General features: G+C 39.8%; 1 protein-coding gene across 1 annotated transcript; it reads right to left on the reverse strand.

The window, feature by feature from the left end:
• Window positions 1–5,271: 5,271 nt before the first annotated feature.
• On the reverse strand, window positions 5,272–5,616 carry LOC138902647 (uncharacterized). The gene has a single exon (XM_070190532.1). It carries the CDS (start codon window positions 5,614–5,616, stop codon window positions 5,272–5,274), a length of 345 nt encoding a protein of 114 aa, XP_070046633.1.
• Between the last annotated feature and the right edge of the window lie 9,528 nt (window positions 5,617–15,144).

The following is a 15,144-nucleotide window of genomic DNA, read 5'->3' on the forward strand; positions in this document are numbered from 1 at the left end:
CATAAATAAACAACTAGCTATTAAATTAAACTGATAAATGGCATAATAATATTGAAACTGCTCAACAGTTATATAACCCAAAACCGGTAGTACAGAGTCATAAGCTCTACTGAAAATACACTACAAATCTCTAAATACAACATTGTTCTAGAATTCAAATGACAGTATTTATGAAGGATAACAGAAGGTGACTCCGAGGCATGTGAGCAGGATACCAGTTATACCTTGAAGTCTCCTTAGAAACCAAAACATCTATCTAACGTCCGGCATTCTCCGAGGTACCTGGATCTGCTCACAAATGTGCAGAAGTGAAGAATGAGTACACTATAATGGTACCCAGTAAGTATCAAGACTAACCTCGATGGAGTAGTAAAAAGGTACAAGTTGGGACACTCACTAGACACAAAACCTCTGCAAAGTATTAATATAAAGCTAACAGTGAAAAGAATATCAATATAAGCTAATAATGGAAGGAATATTAGTATAAAGCTAACAATAGAGAGATTATTAATATAATGCTTACAATGGAAGGTAAAAGCAATAAATGGCAACAAGGAGTAAACATGTGTTAAAACAGCAAAATAATCAGAAAAAATATAAAATACAAGTGAAATAAATTAAGGAAAGCAAATGACAGTACAAATAACCAAGACGTTCTAACACAAGATTTACAACAAGAATTACCCTGAGGTATCACACCTCATAATCACAAGCACAATTCACAAATCTTCCTTATAACGCTGCGTGCGCCTTATATTTATTTTAAAAATATTTTTTTCGAAATAGCGTCACGCGCTTTAGCCCCCTTATCTCGCCGCGTGTACTTCAAAATGAAGTAAATATCCTTACTAGCCCTTATCTAGCCGCATGCACATCAATATCACCACCCTTATCCCGCCGTATGCGCGTCTCATCACAACACAATAATCAACTTGCACCACACGCGCCTATATGCCACAACATTGCCAAAACGATAATACCAATATCAAAATAATACATAGCTCACGGCTCAACAACAATGTGTGCAAGCACTTCAACAACAACTCAATGAAACGGGAAAGAATAATCTCAACAATGAAAGATATTTCGTGTAATAATAACTTCAATTAAATGCATATAATAACCTAAGAGTCTAAACCGGTCAAATAATACATATAAGCCCGTGCACACACTCGTCACCTTGCCCATCTTTCACATAATTCAAATAATGCAATTAGACCAAATCCTACGGGAAAGTTCCCTCACACAAAGTTAGGCAAGATAATTACCTCAATTATGTCAAATTAACACTCAAAGATAGTTTTTCCTTTAAAATTCGCCTCCGCACGGCTCAAATCTAACAAAAAAGACGTAAAATCATCAAACAATGCAAGAGAAACTAGTTATGGTAATTAAAGTTAAGATCTTTACACAATTTCTCAAAAGTCAATATCGAGCCCGCTCGGTCAATACCCGAGTCCAAGGGTAGATCTCGACTACCCACAACCTCACAGTCCATATATGTGTTTTGTTATCAAATCCGAGTCCAATTCGACTCTCAAATTTCAAATTTTTATTTTTCCAAAACATAGTCAAAATTTCCCAAAACTTATCTTCAAATTCCATGTGTTAGAGGTTAGATATCATAAATAATCATGTAATATAATTGAAATTGGATCAAAATCACTTACCCAATAGTTGTATGTTAAAATCCCTCCTCAAAATTGCCTCCTACCAAGTCTAGGGTTCTAAAATGTAATAAATGAAGGTAAGTCCCTAAATCCCATTATTTTGTTCACCTATAGGTCTCGAAAATGCGACCTGGGGTTGGCGAATGCGAACCCCACAAATGTGACTGACACATCGCAAATGCAACCCAGGCTTCACATTTGCGAGGATTGCTTCACAAATGCGAAGCCTACCACTCATAGTGTAAGGCCCCGTAAAAAAATTTCTAAAAATCGGGGTTCTGTGATGTCGGGGTAGGCGTAGAGGTTAATAATAGCAAAAATTCTTAGCTCATCGCGGTTCGGACTTTTTGGATTGAACAGTGCGCTAGGGAGTTGAAGGAAAATATTTTGTAGAAATAGGCATTTCTGCGGCCCATTATGGGGCCGCATAATCACTCTGCGGGTCGCAGAATGGCCGCAGAGTGAAGCCGCTACTTGGGCCATTTTGATGTCAACTTCGCGGCCAATTATGCGACCGCATAACCATTTCGCGGGCCGCACTTTGATCGCATAATCAGCCTTAGGAATTTTGTGGAGGGAAGTTCTGCGGCACATTATGCGACAGCAGAATAGGTCTGCGGGCTGCATAACCACCGCGGACCCAGGTAGATATTTTCGAGATTTTTGGAACCAAATTATGCGGCCGATATGCGGGCCGCATATTTATTCTGCGGTCCCATATGCGACCGCATATCCTTTTCCGGAGCTTCATTTTTGGATTTTTATAACCCGACCCTACTTCATTAATTAGACGTTTTATCCCATTTTTGAGCTAAAATCTGGCATTTTGAGAGTGAGAGAGTGCCCTAGAGTGAGAGAGTGATCTTTAACAAATTGTCCTTCAATTCTTGCTCAAATCTTTGAAGATTAACAAGGAAAACTCACCAAGTCTTCATCCTAAAGGTAAGATTCTACACTCTAACCCTCAATTTCGAATTTTGTCTAGAATTGGATAATTAGTAAGATAATTTTTGGGCATGGGAGTGATTCATATTGCATGCATATGCTATCAAAGGGTGTAAGAAGGTTGTGAGCTAAAAATGGTAGAGAATGGGTTGCGGAATAATGGAATCTTTCACAAAAGGGCCTTAAAACACTAATGCACACCTAGTGCTTGATAATAAGCTCAAATGAGCTAGAATCAGAATCATCTTCCTAATTTTGGTTCAACTTGTTATATTTCTAAAATAGATTGAAGCTGCTAAGAATTCCGGAACGTTTTAAAAGTTAAGGAAGCTCAATTGAGGTATGTTGGTTAAACCCCCTTCTTCTTAGAATCGAATCCCACGGTGTTCATGTAATTGGTGTAAGTCCCAAATTGATCATTATAGAATTGGCTATTCCTAATGTGTTTGTATTGAAGGATGTATGTTCAATATTTATTCTAAATGCTTTATCTTGTCATTTTGTCATTAAGGATGTGTTCAAAATGTGGAATATGTGTTAGAAATGTTAAGACTTCATGTCAAGATCGAATAAAGATTGTTATGTCAAATTGTATGAAAAGCCTTTATGTGCTTAGGATTTCTAAATTGCTCATATGTGTACTAATACTTTAAATGGTAGGCCTTATTGTTGTTAATGATGATAATGATGTTTGAATGTGAAAAGGGGAAACTGGAATTATGAAATATGGCTAAGTGCAAAGAATGACTTTCTAATTGAGGCCATTTGTGCCAATGAATTAAAAATATGTGAAATAAGTATGAAGTGAGATAATTGATTGAAAAGATAATGTCTCGGATGAGACGGCCTAGACGATCGTACCGTGATCAGACGCCATGCCGCACACATGGTGGTGACTGTGTTGGAAATGATAATTGAAATTGTGGTTATGGTTGATGTCTCAAATGAGACGACCTAGCCGATCGGGTCGTGATCGGACTCCGTATAAGAATACAGTGGTATTGTGAATTATGGTATATCGGCTTTAAAGATCACCCAACCTAATAACATGGAAATTGACTTGAGAACTTATGTGATCCTTACTTGATATTTTAGTATTATTTGAATCTCTTATTGAACTCATGACTGTTTTCCCCTTATATTATTATTCATTCTATTGAGATGGTGTTTAGTTTTATACACTAGTACTATTCGACAGTACTAACGTCCCTTTTGTCCGGGGGCGCTGCATCTTTAAATGGATACAAGTGGTTCCATAGCAGGCAGTGTTGATCAGCGATAGTGGTACATCCTCTTTCCAACAGACTTGGTGAGCCCCACTTCATCCCGGAGTCATGTATTGTATCTTTTGTTCATATTATTATCACGTTTTGAGGTATAGCTGGGGCCTTGCTACCGGCACTATCATAACACTCTTTTGTATCTTTTAGAGGCTCTGTAGACACTATGTGGGTTGTACATGGGTGCTAGAAAAGTCAAACTGATTATGTTGTGTTTTGATCTCTTGTTTTACTCGAATCATAAGAATGTGTGTATTCTTGGACTTTAAAATGATGTAACCAATGAGAAGATTTAGTATTGTATATATGATCTTCCTACTGTCTAGTTAATGAAATCATGTCTTCTCTTGACCATGGGTAAGTTGGGTAGAAAGTATCTAATACGCTTGCTTGACCGGGTTCACTCGGTTGAGCGCAGGTCGCGCTTCCCAAGGTTGGGGCATGACACATAGCCCCCTTCGCAAATCGATGCAAATTTCGTAAATGTGACGATCGCAAATGCGAACTGGTTCTCGCATTTGCAATAATTGTAGCACCAACACACCAATTGCTGAGAAACCAACTCAAAACCAATCTAAAACATGTCTAAAACTCACCTGAGCCCTGGGGGCTCTAAACCAAATATTCACACAAGTTTAAAAATATCATACAAACTGGGTCGCGCGATCAAACACTAAAATAGCATCTGAAACAATGAATCGGACATCAAAATATATGAAATTTTACAATGAACTCAAGAATCGCTAGAATCACAACCAAGCATCCGATTCCCTTTAAACCAACTCGGAATGACACCAAAATTTGATGACAAGTTCTATATAATAAATCGAACCTATTCCAAGTCCCGAAATAAAAATCCGAACCTGATAGCCATAAATTCAACCTACGGTCAGACTTAAAAAATTTCTAAACCTTCAAATTGCCAACGTTCGATAAAACAAGCCAAATCAACTTGGGAACCTCCGAATTCAAATCAGGGTATACTCCTAGGTTCAAAATCACTATACGAACTTATTGGAGCTAACAAAATATTGTTCCGGGGTTGTTTTCGCAAAAGTCAAAGCTCGGTCAATATTTTCAACCTAAGCTTCTAAACCAAGAACCAAAGGATCCAAATCATTCCAAAACTTCTCCGAAATAAAACCAACCATCCCCGCAAGTCATAAAACCATAAACAGACATAGGGAAGCCTCAAAGTGAAAACAGAGCTCAAATACACAAAATGACCGGTCAGATCGTTACATTCGCCTCCCTTATAACAAACGTTCGTCCTCGAACGAGTATAATGACATACCTGAAGTGCCAAAAAGATGAGAATAATTGCTCCGCATGTCATGCTCGGCCTCCCAAGTCGCCTCCTCGACCGGTTGACCTCTTCATTGAACCTTCACTGACGCAATGTTCTTTGACCTCAACTTCCGGATGTGCCTATCCAATATTGCCACTGGCTCCTCAACATAAGTCAAATCCTTGTCCAATTGGACTGAGCTAAAATCTGACACATGAGACGGATTACCATAATACTTCCGAAGCATGGAAACATGGAACACCATGTGAACTTCCGATAAGCCGGGTGGCAATGCAAGACCATAGGCCACCTCACCCACTCTCTCAAGGATCTCAAAAGGACTAATATACCTAGGGCTCAACTTGACCTTATTCTCGAACCTCATCACACCCTTCATGGGTGAAACTCTGAGTATAAACCTCTCTCTCACCATGAATGCCACATCACGAGCCCTCCGATCAGCATAACTCTTCTATCTGGACTACGCTGTACTAAGCCGATCCTGAATCAACTTCACCTTTCCCAAAATATCCTGAACTAAATTAGTGCCCACCAACCTAGCCTTCCTAGGCTAAAACCATCCAACCTGAGAACGAAATCACCTCCCATATAAGACCTTGTAAGGGGCCATCTGGATGCTCAAATGATAGTTGTTGTTATAGGCAAACTCAACAACCGGTAGAAACTGATCCCATGAACTCCCGAAATCAATAACATAGGTTGAATAGTGCGCTCGTACTACCCATCTATCTGGGGATGAAATATCGTGCTCAGCTCAACCTGTGTACCTAACTCATGCTGCACAGCCCTCCAAAAATATGATGTGAACTACGTGCCTCGATTGGAGATAATAGACACTAGCACACCATGAAGACGGACAATCTCACGAATATAAATCCGAGCTAGCTGCTCTGAAGAGTGAGTAGTCATGACTAGAATGAAGTGCGCATACTTGGTTAGCCTATCCACAATGGCCCACACTGCATCGAATTTCCTCAAGGTTCGTGGAAGTCCAACTACAAAATCCATGGTGATATGCTCCCACTTCCACTCTGGGATATCAAGACTCTGAAGCAAACTGCTTTGTCTCTGGTGCTCGTACTTCAACTGCTAACAATTTAAACACTGAGTCACATACTCTGCTATATCTTTCTTCATTCTTCTCCACTAGTAGTGCTGCCTCAAGTCCTAGTATATCTTTGCGGCACCTGGATGAATGGAATACCGCAAACTGTGGGCCTCCTCAAGAATCAACTCACGCAACCCATCCATATTAGGCACACAAATCCGTCCATGGATCCACACCACCCTATCATCTCCAATAGAAACCTCCTTTGCCTCACTGTGATACACCTTGTCCTTAAGGACAAGTAAGTGGGAATCATCATACTAACGCACCTTGATGCACTCAAATAAAGAAGACCGTGAAACCACGCAAGCAAGAACTCGACTAGGCTCCGAAACATCCAAAAATAAACATGTTGGCCAATGCCTAAACATCCAAAACTAACGGTCTCTCCCCAACTAGAATATAAGCAAAACTCCTTATGCTCTCAGCCTTCTTACTCAAATCATCGGCCACCATATTGGCCTTTTCGGGATGATAAAGAATGGTGATATCATAGTCCTTGAGTAGATCTAACCACCTCCGCTACCTCAAGTTTAGATCCGTTTGCTTTAATATGTGTTGTAGACTCATGTGATCTATGAATACCTCACAAGACATGACGTAGAGATAGTGCCTCCAAATCTTCAGCACGTGAATAATGGCTGCCAACTCTAAATAATGTACTGGGTAGTTATTCTCATGGGGCTTCAAGTGTCGCGAAGCATAAGCAATCACTTTACCGCCATGCATCAATACGCACCCAATGCCAATCTGCAAAGCATCACAATAAACTGTATAAGAACCTGATGCTGAAGGTAAAACCAGAACTAGAGTTGTAGTCAAGGCAGTCTTGAGCTTCTAAAAGCTCTCCACACACTCATCAGACTACGTGAATGGGGTACCCTTTTGAGTCAATATGGTCAAAGGAGTTGTGATGGATGAAAACCCCTCCACAAAATAGCGATAATACCTGGCCAAGCCTAGAAAACTCCAGATCTCAGTAGCAGAAGACGGTATGGGCCCACTCTTAACTGCCTCCACCTTCTTCGGATCCACCTTAATCCCCTCACTAGACACCACATGGCCCAAAAACGCGATTGAATCAAGCCAAAATTCACACTTGGAGAATTTAGCATATAGCTTCTTCTCCCTCAAGGTCTGGAGCACGATCCTCAAGTGCTGCTCATGATCCTCCCAGCTGTGAGAATACACCAATATGTAGTCAATGAACATGATGACAAAAAAATCAAGATACGGCTGGAATACACTATTCATCAAATGCATAAATGCTGTTGGGGCATTGGTTAGCCCAAATGACATCACCAAAAACTTAAAGTGACCATAGTGAGTCCTGAAAGCCTTCTTTAAAATAACTGAATCCCGGATCTTCAACTGGTGGTACCCTGACCTCAAGTCAATCTTCGAAAATACTCGAGCACCCTGAAACTGATTAGGCAAGTCATCAATATGCAGTAGTGGATACTTGTTCTTGACTGTAACTTTGTTCAGCTGCCTGTAGTTAATACACATCCTCATAGAGCCGTCCTTTTTTTTCACAAATAGAATTGGATCACCCCAAGGTGAGACACTCGGTCGGATGATACCCTTATCAAGCAGCTCCTGAAGTTGTTCCTTTAATTTCTTTAACTCCACTGGTGCCATGCGATGTGGAGGAATAGAGATGGGCTGAGTGCCCGATACCAAGTCAATACCAAAATTGATATCCCTATCAGGCGGCATGCCTGGTAGGTATGCTGAAACACATCTGGGAAATTTATCCCTACCGAAACTGATTTAACGGTGGGAGTATCAGCACTGACATCCCTCACAAAGGCTAGATATGCTAAGCACCCCTTTTCAACCATCTATTGTGCATTCAAAAAGGACACCACCCTGATAGGAACATAATCTAATGTACCTCTCCACTCCAGCCGCAGCAAACCTGACATAGATAATGTCACGATATTAGCGTGATAATCCAGGATAGCGTTATATGGTAACAACCAGTCCATGCCCAAAATCATATCAAAGTCCACCATATTGAGTAACAAAAGGTCCATCCTAGTCTCATAACTTTCGATAGTGACCAAACACGATTGATAGACACGGTCTACCATAATAGAATCCCCAACGGGCATAGACACATAAATAGGGGAACTCAAAGAATCACGAGTCGTATCCAAATATGAAGCAAAATAGGATAACACATAAGAATAAGTGGAATCCGTATCAAATAAAACTAATGCATCCCTATGACAGATCAGAACAATAGCTATGATGATAGCATCTGATGCGACAGCCTCAGTCCTACCAGAAAAAGCATAGAAACAGGCATGGCCTCCTGTAACACCCCAGAAAATTTCGAAGTACTTAAACGCTATTAAGAAAGTTGATGTGCGCTAATTATATTATTTTGTGTGCTAACGAGGACTATTAATATGATAAATATCAATTGGATATGATAATAAGTGTACGAGGCATATTATAAGTGGTGTGGGGTCTAAGGAGAGCCCCAAGTCTAAGTCAAGTTGGAAATTACATGATAGACTAAAGTTCCAAATAAGTACGCACAATACCAAAATTTGGAGGAGTATATCTACATATATATAAGGAGTTATATGATGAAAAACCTATCAAATGAAATATCTTTGAGTCTAGTTTCTAACTCTTCAAACCGTTCGTCATTTGGACACTCCTACAAGAAGTTATGACCTAATTACCAAAAGTTGGAAGAATGTGATTCTGCGGTCAATTATGCGACTGCAGAATCATTATGCGAACCGCAAAAGTGGTCTGCACACCGCAAAATGGTCGCAGACCTGACCAGTGTAGCCCAGTTCTGGGCATCAGTTTTGCGGTCCATTGTGCAGACCGCATACCTATTGTGCGGTCCATTGTGCGACCGCAGACCTGAGTTCGGAGGGTCCATTTTCCTATTTTTATAACCCGACCTCATTTTGATAAATAGAATTTGGGGCTTATTTTGGGGCTATTATCTGATATTTTAGAGAGAAGTGAGAGTTTTCTAGAGAGAGGAAGAAGCTCAAGTTCTTTGTTCATCAAGATCTTGTCCAAGCTTTAAAATCCAACAAGGAAATCTCACAAGTTCTTCATCTAAGAGGTAAGGTTCCATACCCTAGTTTTCAATTTCAAATTTGGGTAGAAAATGGTTGATTAAGAGTATGATTCTTGGGTATGAGAGTATTATTTATACATGCATGTACCAATAAGGTTTGTGGGAAGATTGTTGAGCTCAAATGGGTAAAGATTGGGCTGAGGAGCGAAGAAAATCTTGTAGAAAAACCTTGTATTTAAATTTGCACACCTAATGTTTGATAAAATGTTCAAATGAGATGAGACCATGGATATCTTCCTAATTTGTGTTCAATTTTGTTATGTCTCAAAATAGATTGGGATTGCTAGGATTTTTGGAATGTTGTAGTAACTTAAGAAAAGCTCAAGCAAGGTATATTGTCTAAACTACTCTCTTAGGATCGAAATCCATAATGTTCCTGTAAGTTTCAAGTATTGTTGGCTCAAGTTCCTAATTCCTATGTTCCGGGTTATTCCTTATAAACTTGACTATTCCGAATGAGCCTTATGACGAAATATATATGTTCAAAGTGTTGATTGCATATTAAAATATTATGGCTTTAAGTCGTGTTTCAAATGAATGCTAGTATGCCAAATTGTGTGAGAAAAACTCGATATGCTTAAGACTCTTAATTGGTCATATGTGTACCTAAGGTCATGATTGAAAATGTCTTGTTGTTGATAATCTATAAAGATGCTTGAAAATGAAATAAGTGAATTGGGGATATAGAGTATGGCCAACGTGCCAAGATTGAAAGTTATACTTATGGCTAGTGGTGGTAATGAAGGAAGATGATGTGAGAAAGATTATGAAATGAGCTTTGATTTAACTGTTTTAAAACGACTTCGAAAATAGAATTGCCTAAAAGCTTATGTACTCAAGTCGTGCCCATATCTGGCTGTTTTAACAGATGTTATGCTCTATAAGTATTTTTCAATGTGTTTTGCGTCCTTACATATTCGTGAGTGGAAATTGTGTATTGCCCTTCTTGGGGAAAAGTATTTCAAGAATAAATGGTGTGCTACTTGGTTATGATTTTAACTTGCGCTTCGATTGCTAATCATTTTTCTCCATTTCTTGGAAAGAAATCTATTGTGTTTAAAGCCTTCATTTCTAATGAACTTAAAGTTGTGATTTTCGGAATATTATAATTGTTGATATTTGTGATGATGATCTATGAAAGGAAAGATATGAAAGCGTGGAATATGAAATACGGCCACCGTGCCTTGAATAAAGAATCTTGTTGATGGCCAAAGAGCCAAGGAAGTATTGTTGTTGTGATTGGTTGCAAATAATAATGGAGGTTTATAAAATGTGAAAGATGATAAGGTAAATATATTTTTGCTTTTGTTTCCCTTGTGTGCAAATCAAAAATATTTTGTGAGTATCATTAGTAAACCGAGGAAGGGTGGGTCATAAGGCCCATACCCGAAACTACACGTGTCGGTGTAGGAGTGGAGTGTGATTATTCCCCTTATTTGGGATGTGATTGATGAGTTGATATTATTTCCATTAATTGGGATAAAACTAATAATGGTTGTGAATTGGAAAAGTCAACCCACACGGCATATGTGGGAAGGTGGCCTAGCTGATCGAGTGAAAATCGGACGCCATATTACGCACATGGTGGTACTACTCTTGGTAACACCCTTTTTCACATCACATGTCAAACCACATTGTTCGTGGGGAGATGGCCTAGCTGATCGTACGTGATCGGACTCCGTGCTAAAAACACGGTGGTATATCGGTGCTAATGATCTCCCAACCAAAAATATATATTATTTTCGTATTTTGAAAATTGTTATGTTTTAACTGGGCATTTGGATATTGTTGATTGTGACTTGTTGCTTCTATGGTTTTCCCTTTCTTATATAGGTATTCTATTTTGAAATAGGACAGTTATCATTACATACTAGTACTATTCCATATGTACTAACGTCCCTATTGTCGAGGGCGCTACATCTTCCATAGATGCAGGTGGTTCATTAGCTGGCAACTTTAGCAGTTACTCCCTATTCGGCAGGTTTTGGTGAGCCCTACTCTATTCCGGGCCTGATATCGTATGATGTTGTACTTTGTCTTTTGAGGTATAACCGGCGCCTTGTTGCCAGCACTTCCATACTACTCTTATATTGTACTTAGAAGCTCCGTAGACAGGTTATGGGTGGTGTTTGATGTGGGAAATTGAACTAGAAATGTTGGTAATTGGCAAACATATTTTTCATTATATCTATAAACTTGTAATATTTTGGAGCGAAGCTGGTAATGGAATAAAATGGGAGTTGTTAATGAGATCTTTTGAGTGTTTGATTAATGGAGTGCATTTCCTCTTTATTCATGAATGAGTTTGGGTAGAAGGAAATCTAATAGGCTTTCTCGGCCGGGTTCACTCGGTTGAGTGCCGGTCGTGCTCCCCGAGTTCGGGGCGTGACACCTCCCCCTCTAGGATGACCCCTACCTGCCTGACCTCTATCCCTACATGACTGTGAAGATAGAGTAGCAACTAGAGCAGCAGCCATAGCATGTGAACCCTGTGGAGCTACACCCCTCATAAGTCTAGGACAGTCCCTCACCATATGCTTGGAATCACCACATTTGAAACAACCTCTCTGAGGGCGTGGCTGCTGGAACTGTGTCTGAACCGATCGGATAGAATGACCGCTGAAGGCACCCCGTACAGGAGGTACATTGGAAAGTGGTTGAGCAAAATGGGTGCTATAAGGTCATTAAATAGCTGGTGCATTGCGAGTAGCCTGAAGTGCCAAATAAACTGGTCGACTGGCATACCCTCTGCCATGACGAGCTGAAACTGCAGCATGGGAACCACTAAATCCTCCACAATCTCGAGGCCGCTTGGCCTCCCTATTCTCTCTCTCCTGGCCATGCATACCTCTAACCTCCGAATGATGTCCACAACCTGCTGGAATGGAGTATCAGTCTCCAACTCTCGTGCCATACTAAATTTAAGATCATAATTGAGCCCCTCAATAAATCTGCGGACTTGCTCTCTGACTGTAGAAACCAAAGCAGGTGCATGGCGGGATAACTCACTAAACCTCATGGAATACTCTGAAATCGTCATAGTCCCCGATGCAACTGCTCGAACTCTGTGCGCCACACATCCCGGAGGGTCTATGTGATGAACTCCCTTAAAAATATATCAGAAAACTGAGCCCAAGTGAGTGGTGCTGCATCAACTGGCCTACCCTCCTCATAAACCTGCCACCATCTATATGCTGATCCCGTCAACTGAAATGTAGTAAAGGCGACCCCGCTCACCTCCACGATGCCCATGGTGTGGAGAATACGGTGACACTGGTCCAGAAAACCCTATGAATCCTCAGAAACTGCGCCACTGAACTTAGGAGGATCATACTTCTTGAACCCCTCAAGCCTCCTCTACTCCTCCTCTGATGCCACTGGCATGACCTCAGGCTAAATCGCGACAACGGAGTGTACTGGCAAAGCACCCGGAACCTGATCAACATGGACCCGATGCTTTGGAGTATGGGCGGCGAGAGTCTTACTCCTCCCACAGCCTGAGAAGTGGCTGGTGCAATTAGGATCAATCCCGCTTGAGCCAAAGTACCGAACATGCTCAGGAATTGCATCAAAGTTTCTTGGAGTTTTAGGGTAGTAACAGGCGCCTGGGGTGCCTGCCCCCCAACTGGAGCTACTGGTGGCTCCTTGGTCATTGCTCTGGCAGGTGCTCTAGCTGTAGCACATGCCCCTCCTCGACCTTTATCTCAGCCTCGGCCTCTCGCGGCTTTAGCAGGGGGCGCAGGTGTCTGCTCAGATGATCCGGTAGTGCGTGTCCTCACCATCTTTGAGAGAATTGAGAGATAAAGGCTCAGATTCCAAAATCAACAAATTCGCATGTTGAGGAATAAAAGAAGTAGAGTTTACTAGCAGTTTTGTAGCCTCTCAAAGATAAGTACAGACGTCTCCGTACCGATCTGCAAGACTCTACTAAATTTGCTTATGACTCGTAACACCTATGAACCTATAGCTCTAATACCAACTTGTCACGATCCCAAAATTCCACCTTTAGGATCGTGATGGCACCTTGTCTCTAAGACTAGGTAAGCCTAACACAAGATGAGATTTAACAGAAATAAACAATTAGATATTAAATTAAACTGATAAATGGCATAATAAGACTGAAACTAGTCAATAGTTATACAACCCCAAAACTGGTAGTACAGAGTCATAAGCTCTACTTAAAATATACTACAAATCTCTAAATATAACATTGTTCTTGAATTCAAATGACAGTATTAATGAAGGATTACAGAAGGTGACTCCGAGGCCTACGGGCAGAATGGCATGTATACCTTGAAGTCTCCTCAGCAACTTAAACAGCTATCTAACGTCCGGCACGCTCCGAGGTACCTGGATCTACACAAATATATGCAAAAGTATAATATGAGTATGCCATAACGGTACCCAGTAAGTATCAAGACTAACCTCAGTGGAGTAGTAAAGAGGTACAAGCAAAGACACTCACTAGACACAAAACTTGTACAAAGTATTAATATAAAGCTAACAGTGAAAAGAATATCAATATAAAGCTAAAAATGGAAGGAATATTAGTATAAAGCTAACAATTGAAAGAATATTATTGTAAAGCTAATAATGGAAGGTAAAAGCAATAAATGGCAACAAGGAGTAAACATGTGTTAAAGCAGCAAAATAATCAAAACAAAGTTAAAATACAAGTAAAATCAATTAAGGAAAGCAAATGGTTGTCCAAATAACCAAGTCGTTCTAACACACAGTTTACAATAAGAATTACCCCGAGGTACCATACCTCATAATCACAAGTCACAAATCACAAATGTTCCTTATAACGTCGCGTGAGTCTTATATTAATTTTAAAAATATTTTTTTCGAAATAGCTTTACGTGCTTTAGCCCCCTTATTTTGTTATGTGTGCTTCAAAATGAAGTAATTCCCCTTAGTAGCAACACGCGCATAAAACTCCTTTATCTCGCCGCATGAAAATCAATATCACCACCTTTATGCCGCCGCATGCGTATCCCATCACAACACAATAATCAACCTTCACTACACGTACCCATATGCCACAACATTGCCAATACAACAATACCAATATCAAAAAAAATACATAGCCCGCAGATCAATAATAATGTGTACAATAATTTCAACAATAACTCAACGAAACAAAAAGAATAAACTCAATAATGAAAGATATTCTGTGTAATAAAAACTTTAATTAAATGCATATAAATAACCTAAGAGTCTAAACCGGTCAAATATCACATATAAGCATGTACACACACTTGTCACCTCATGTGCCCGTCTTTCACATAATTAAAATAATGCAATTAGATCAAATCATGCGTGAAAGTTTTCCACACAATGTTAGGCAAGATACTTACCTCAATTAGGCCAAATCAACACTTATAAATAGCTTTTCCTTTAAAATTCACCTCCCCACAGCTCAAATCTAACCAAAAGGGACTTAAAATTATCAAACAATGCAAGATAAACCAATTCTGATAATTAAAGTTAACAACTTTACACAATTTCTCAATAGTCAATAAAAGTCAACCCAGGCCCGCCCGGTCAAAACCCGATTCCAAGGGTAGATCTCGGCTACCCATAATCCCATCCATATATGTATTTTATTTTCAAATCCGAGTCCAATTTGACTCTCAAATCTCAAATTTTTATTTTTCCAAAATATAGTCAAAAATTCTCTTTAAATTTCATGGATTAGAGGTTAGATCTCATAA

The sequence above is a fragment of the Nicotiana tomentosiformis genome, chromosome 12 (assembly GCF_000390325.3).
Source record: "Nicotiana tomentosiformis chromosome 12, ASM39032v3, whole genome shotgun sequence".
NCBI classification, from domain to species: domain Eukaryota; kingdom Viridiplantae; phylum Streptophyta; class Magnoliopsida; order Solanales; family Solanaceae; genus Nicotiana; species Nicotiana tomentosiformis.

What these genes read in the sequence shown, in the direction of transcription:
- LOC138902647 (XM_070190532.1), bottom strand. Translation starts at nt 5,616, where the DNA reads ATGGTGAGAGAGAGGTTTATACTCAGAGTTTCACCCATGAAGGGTGTG.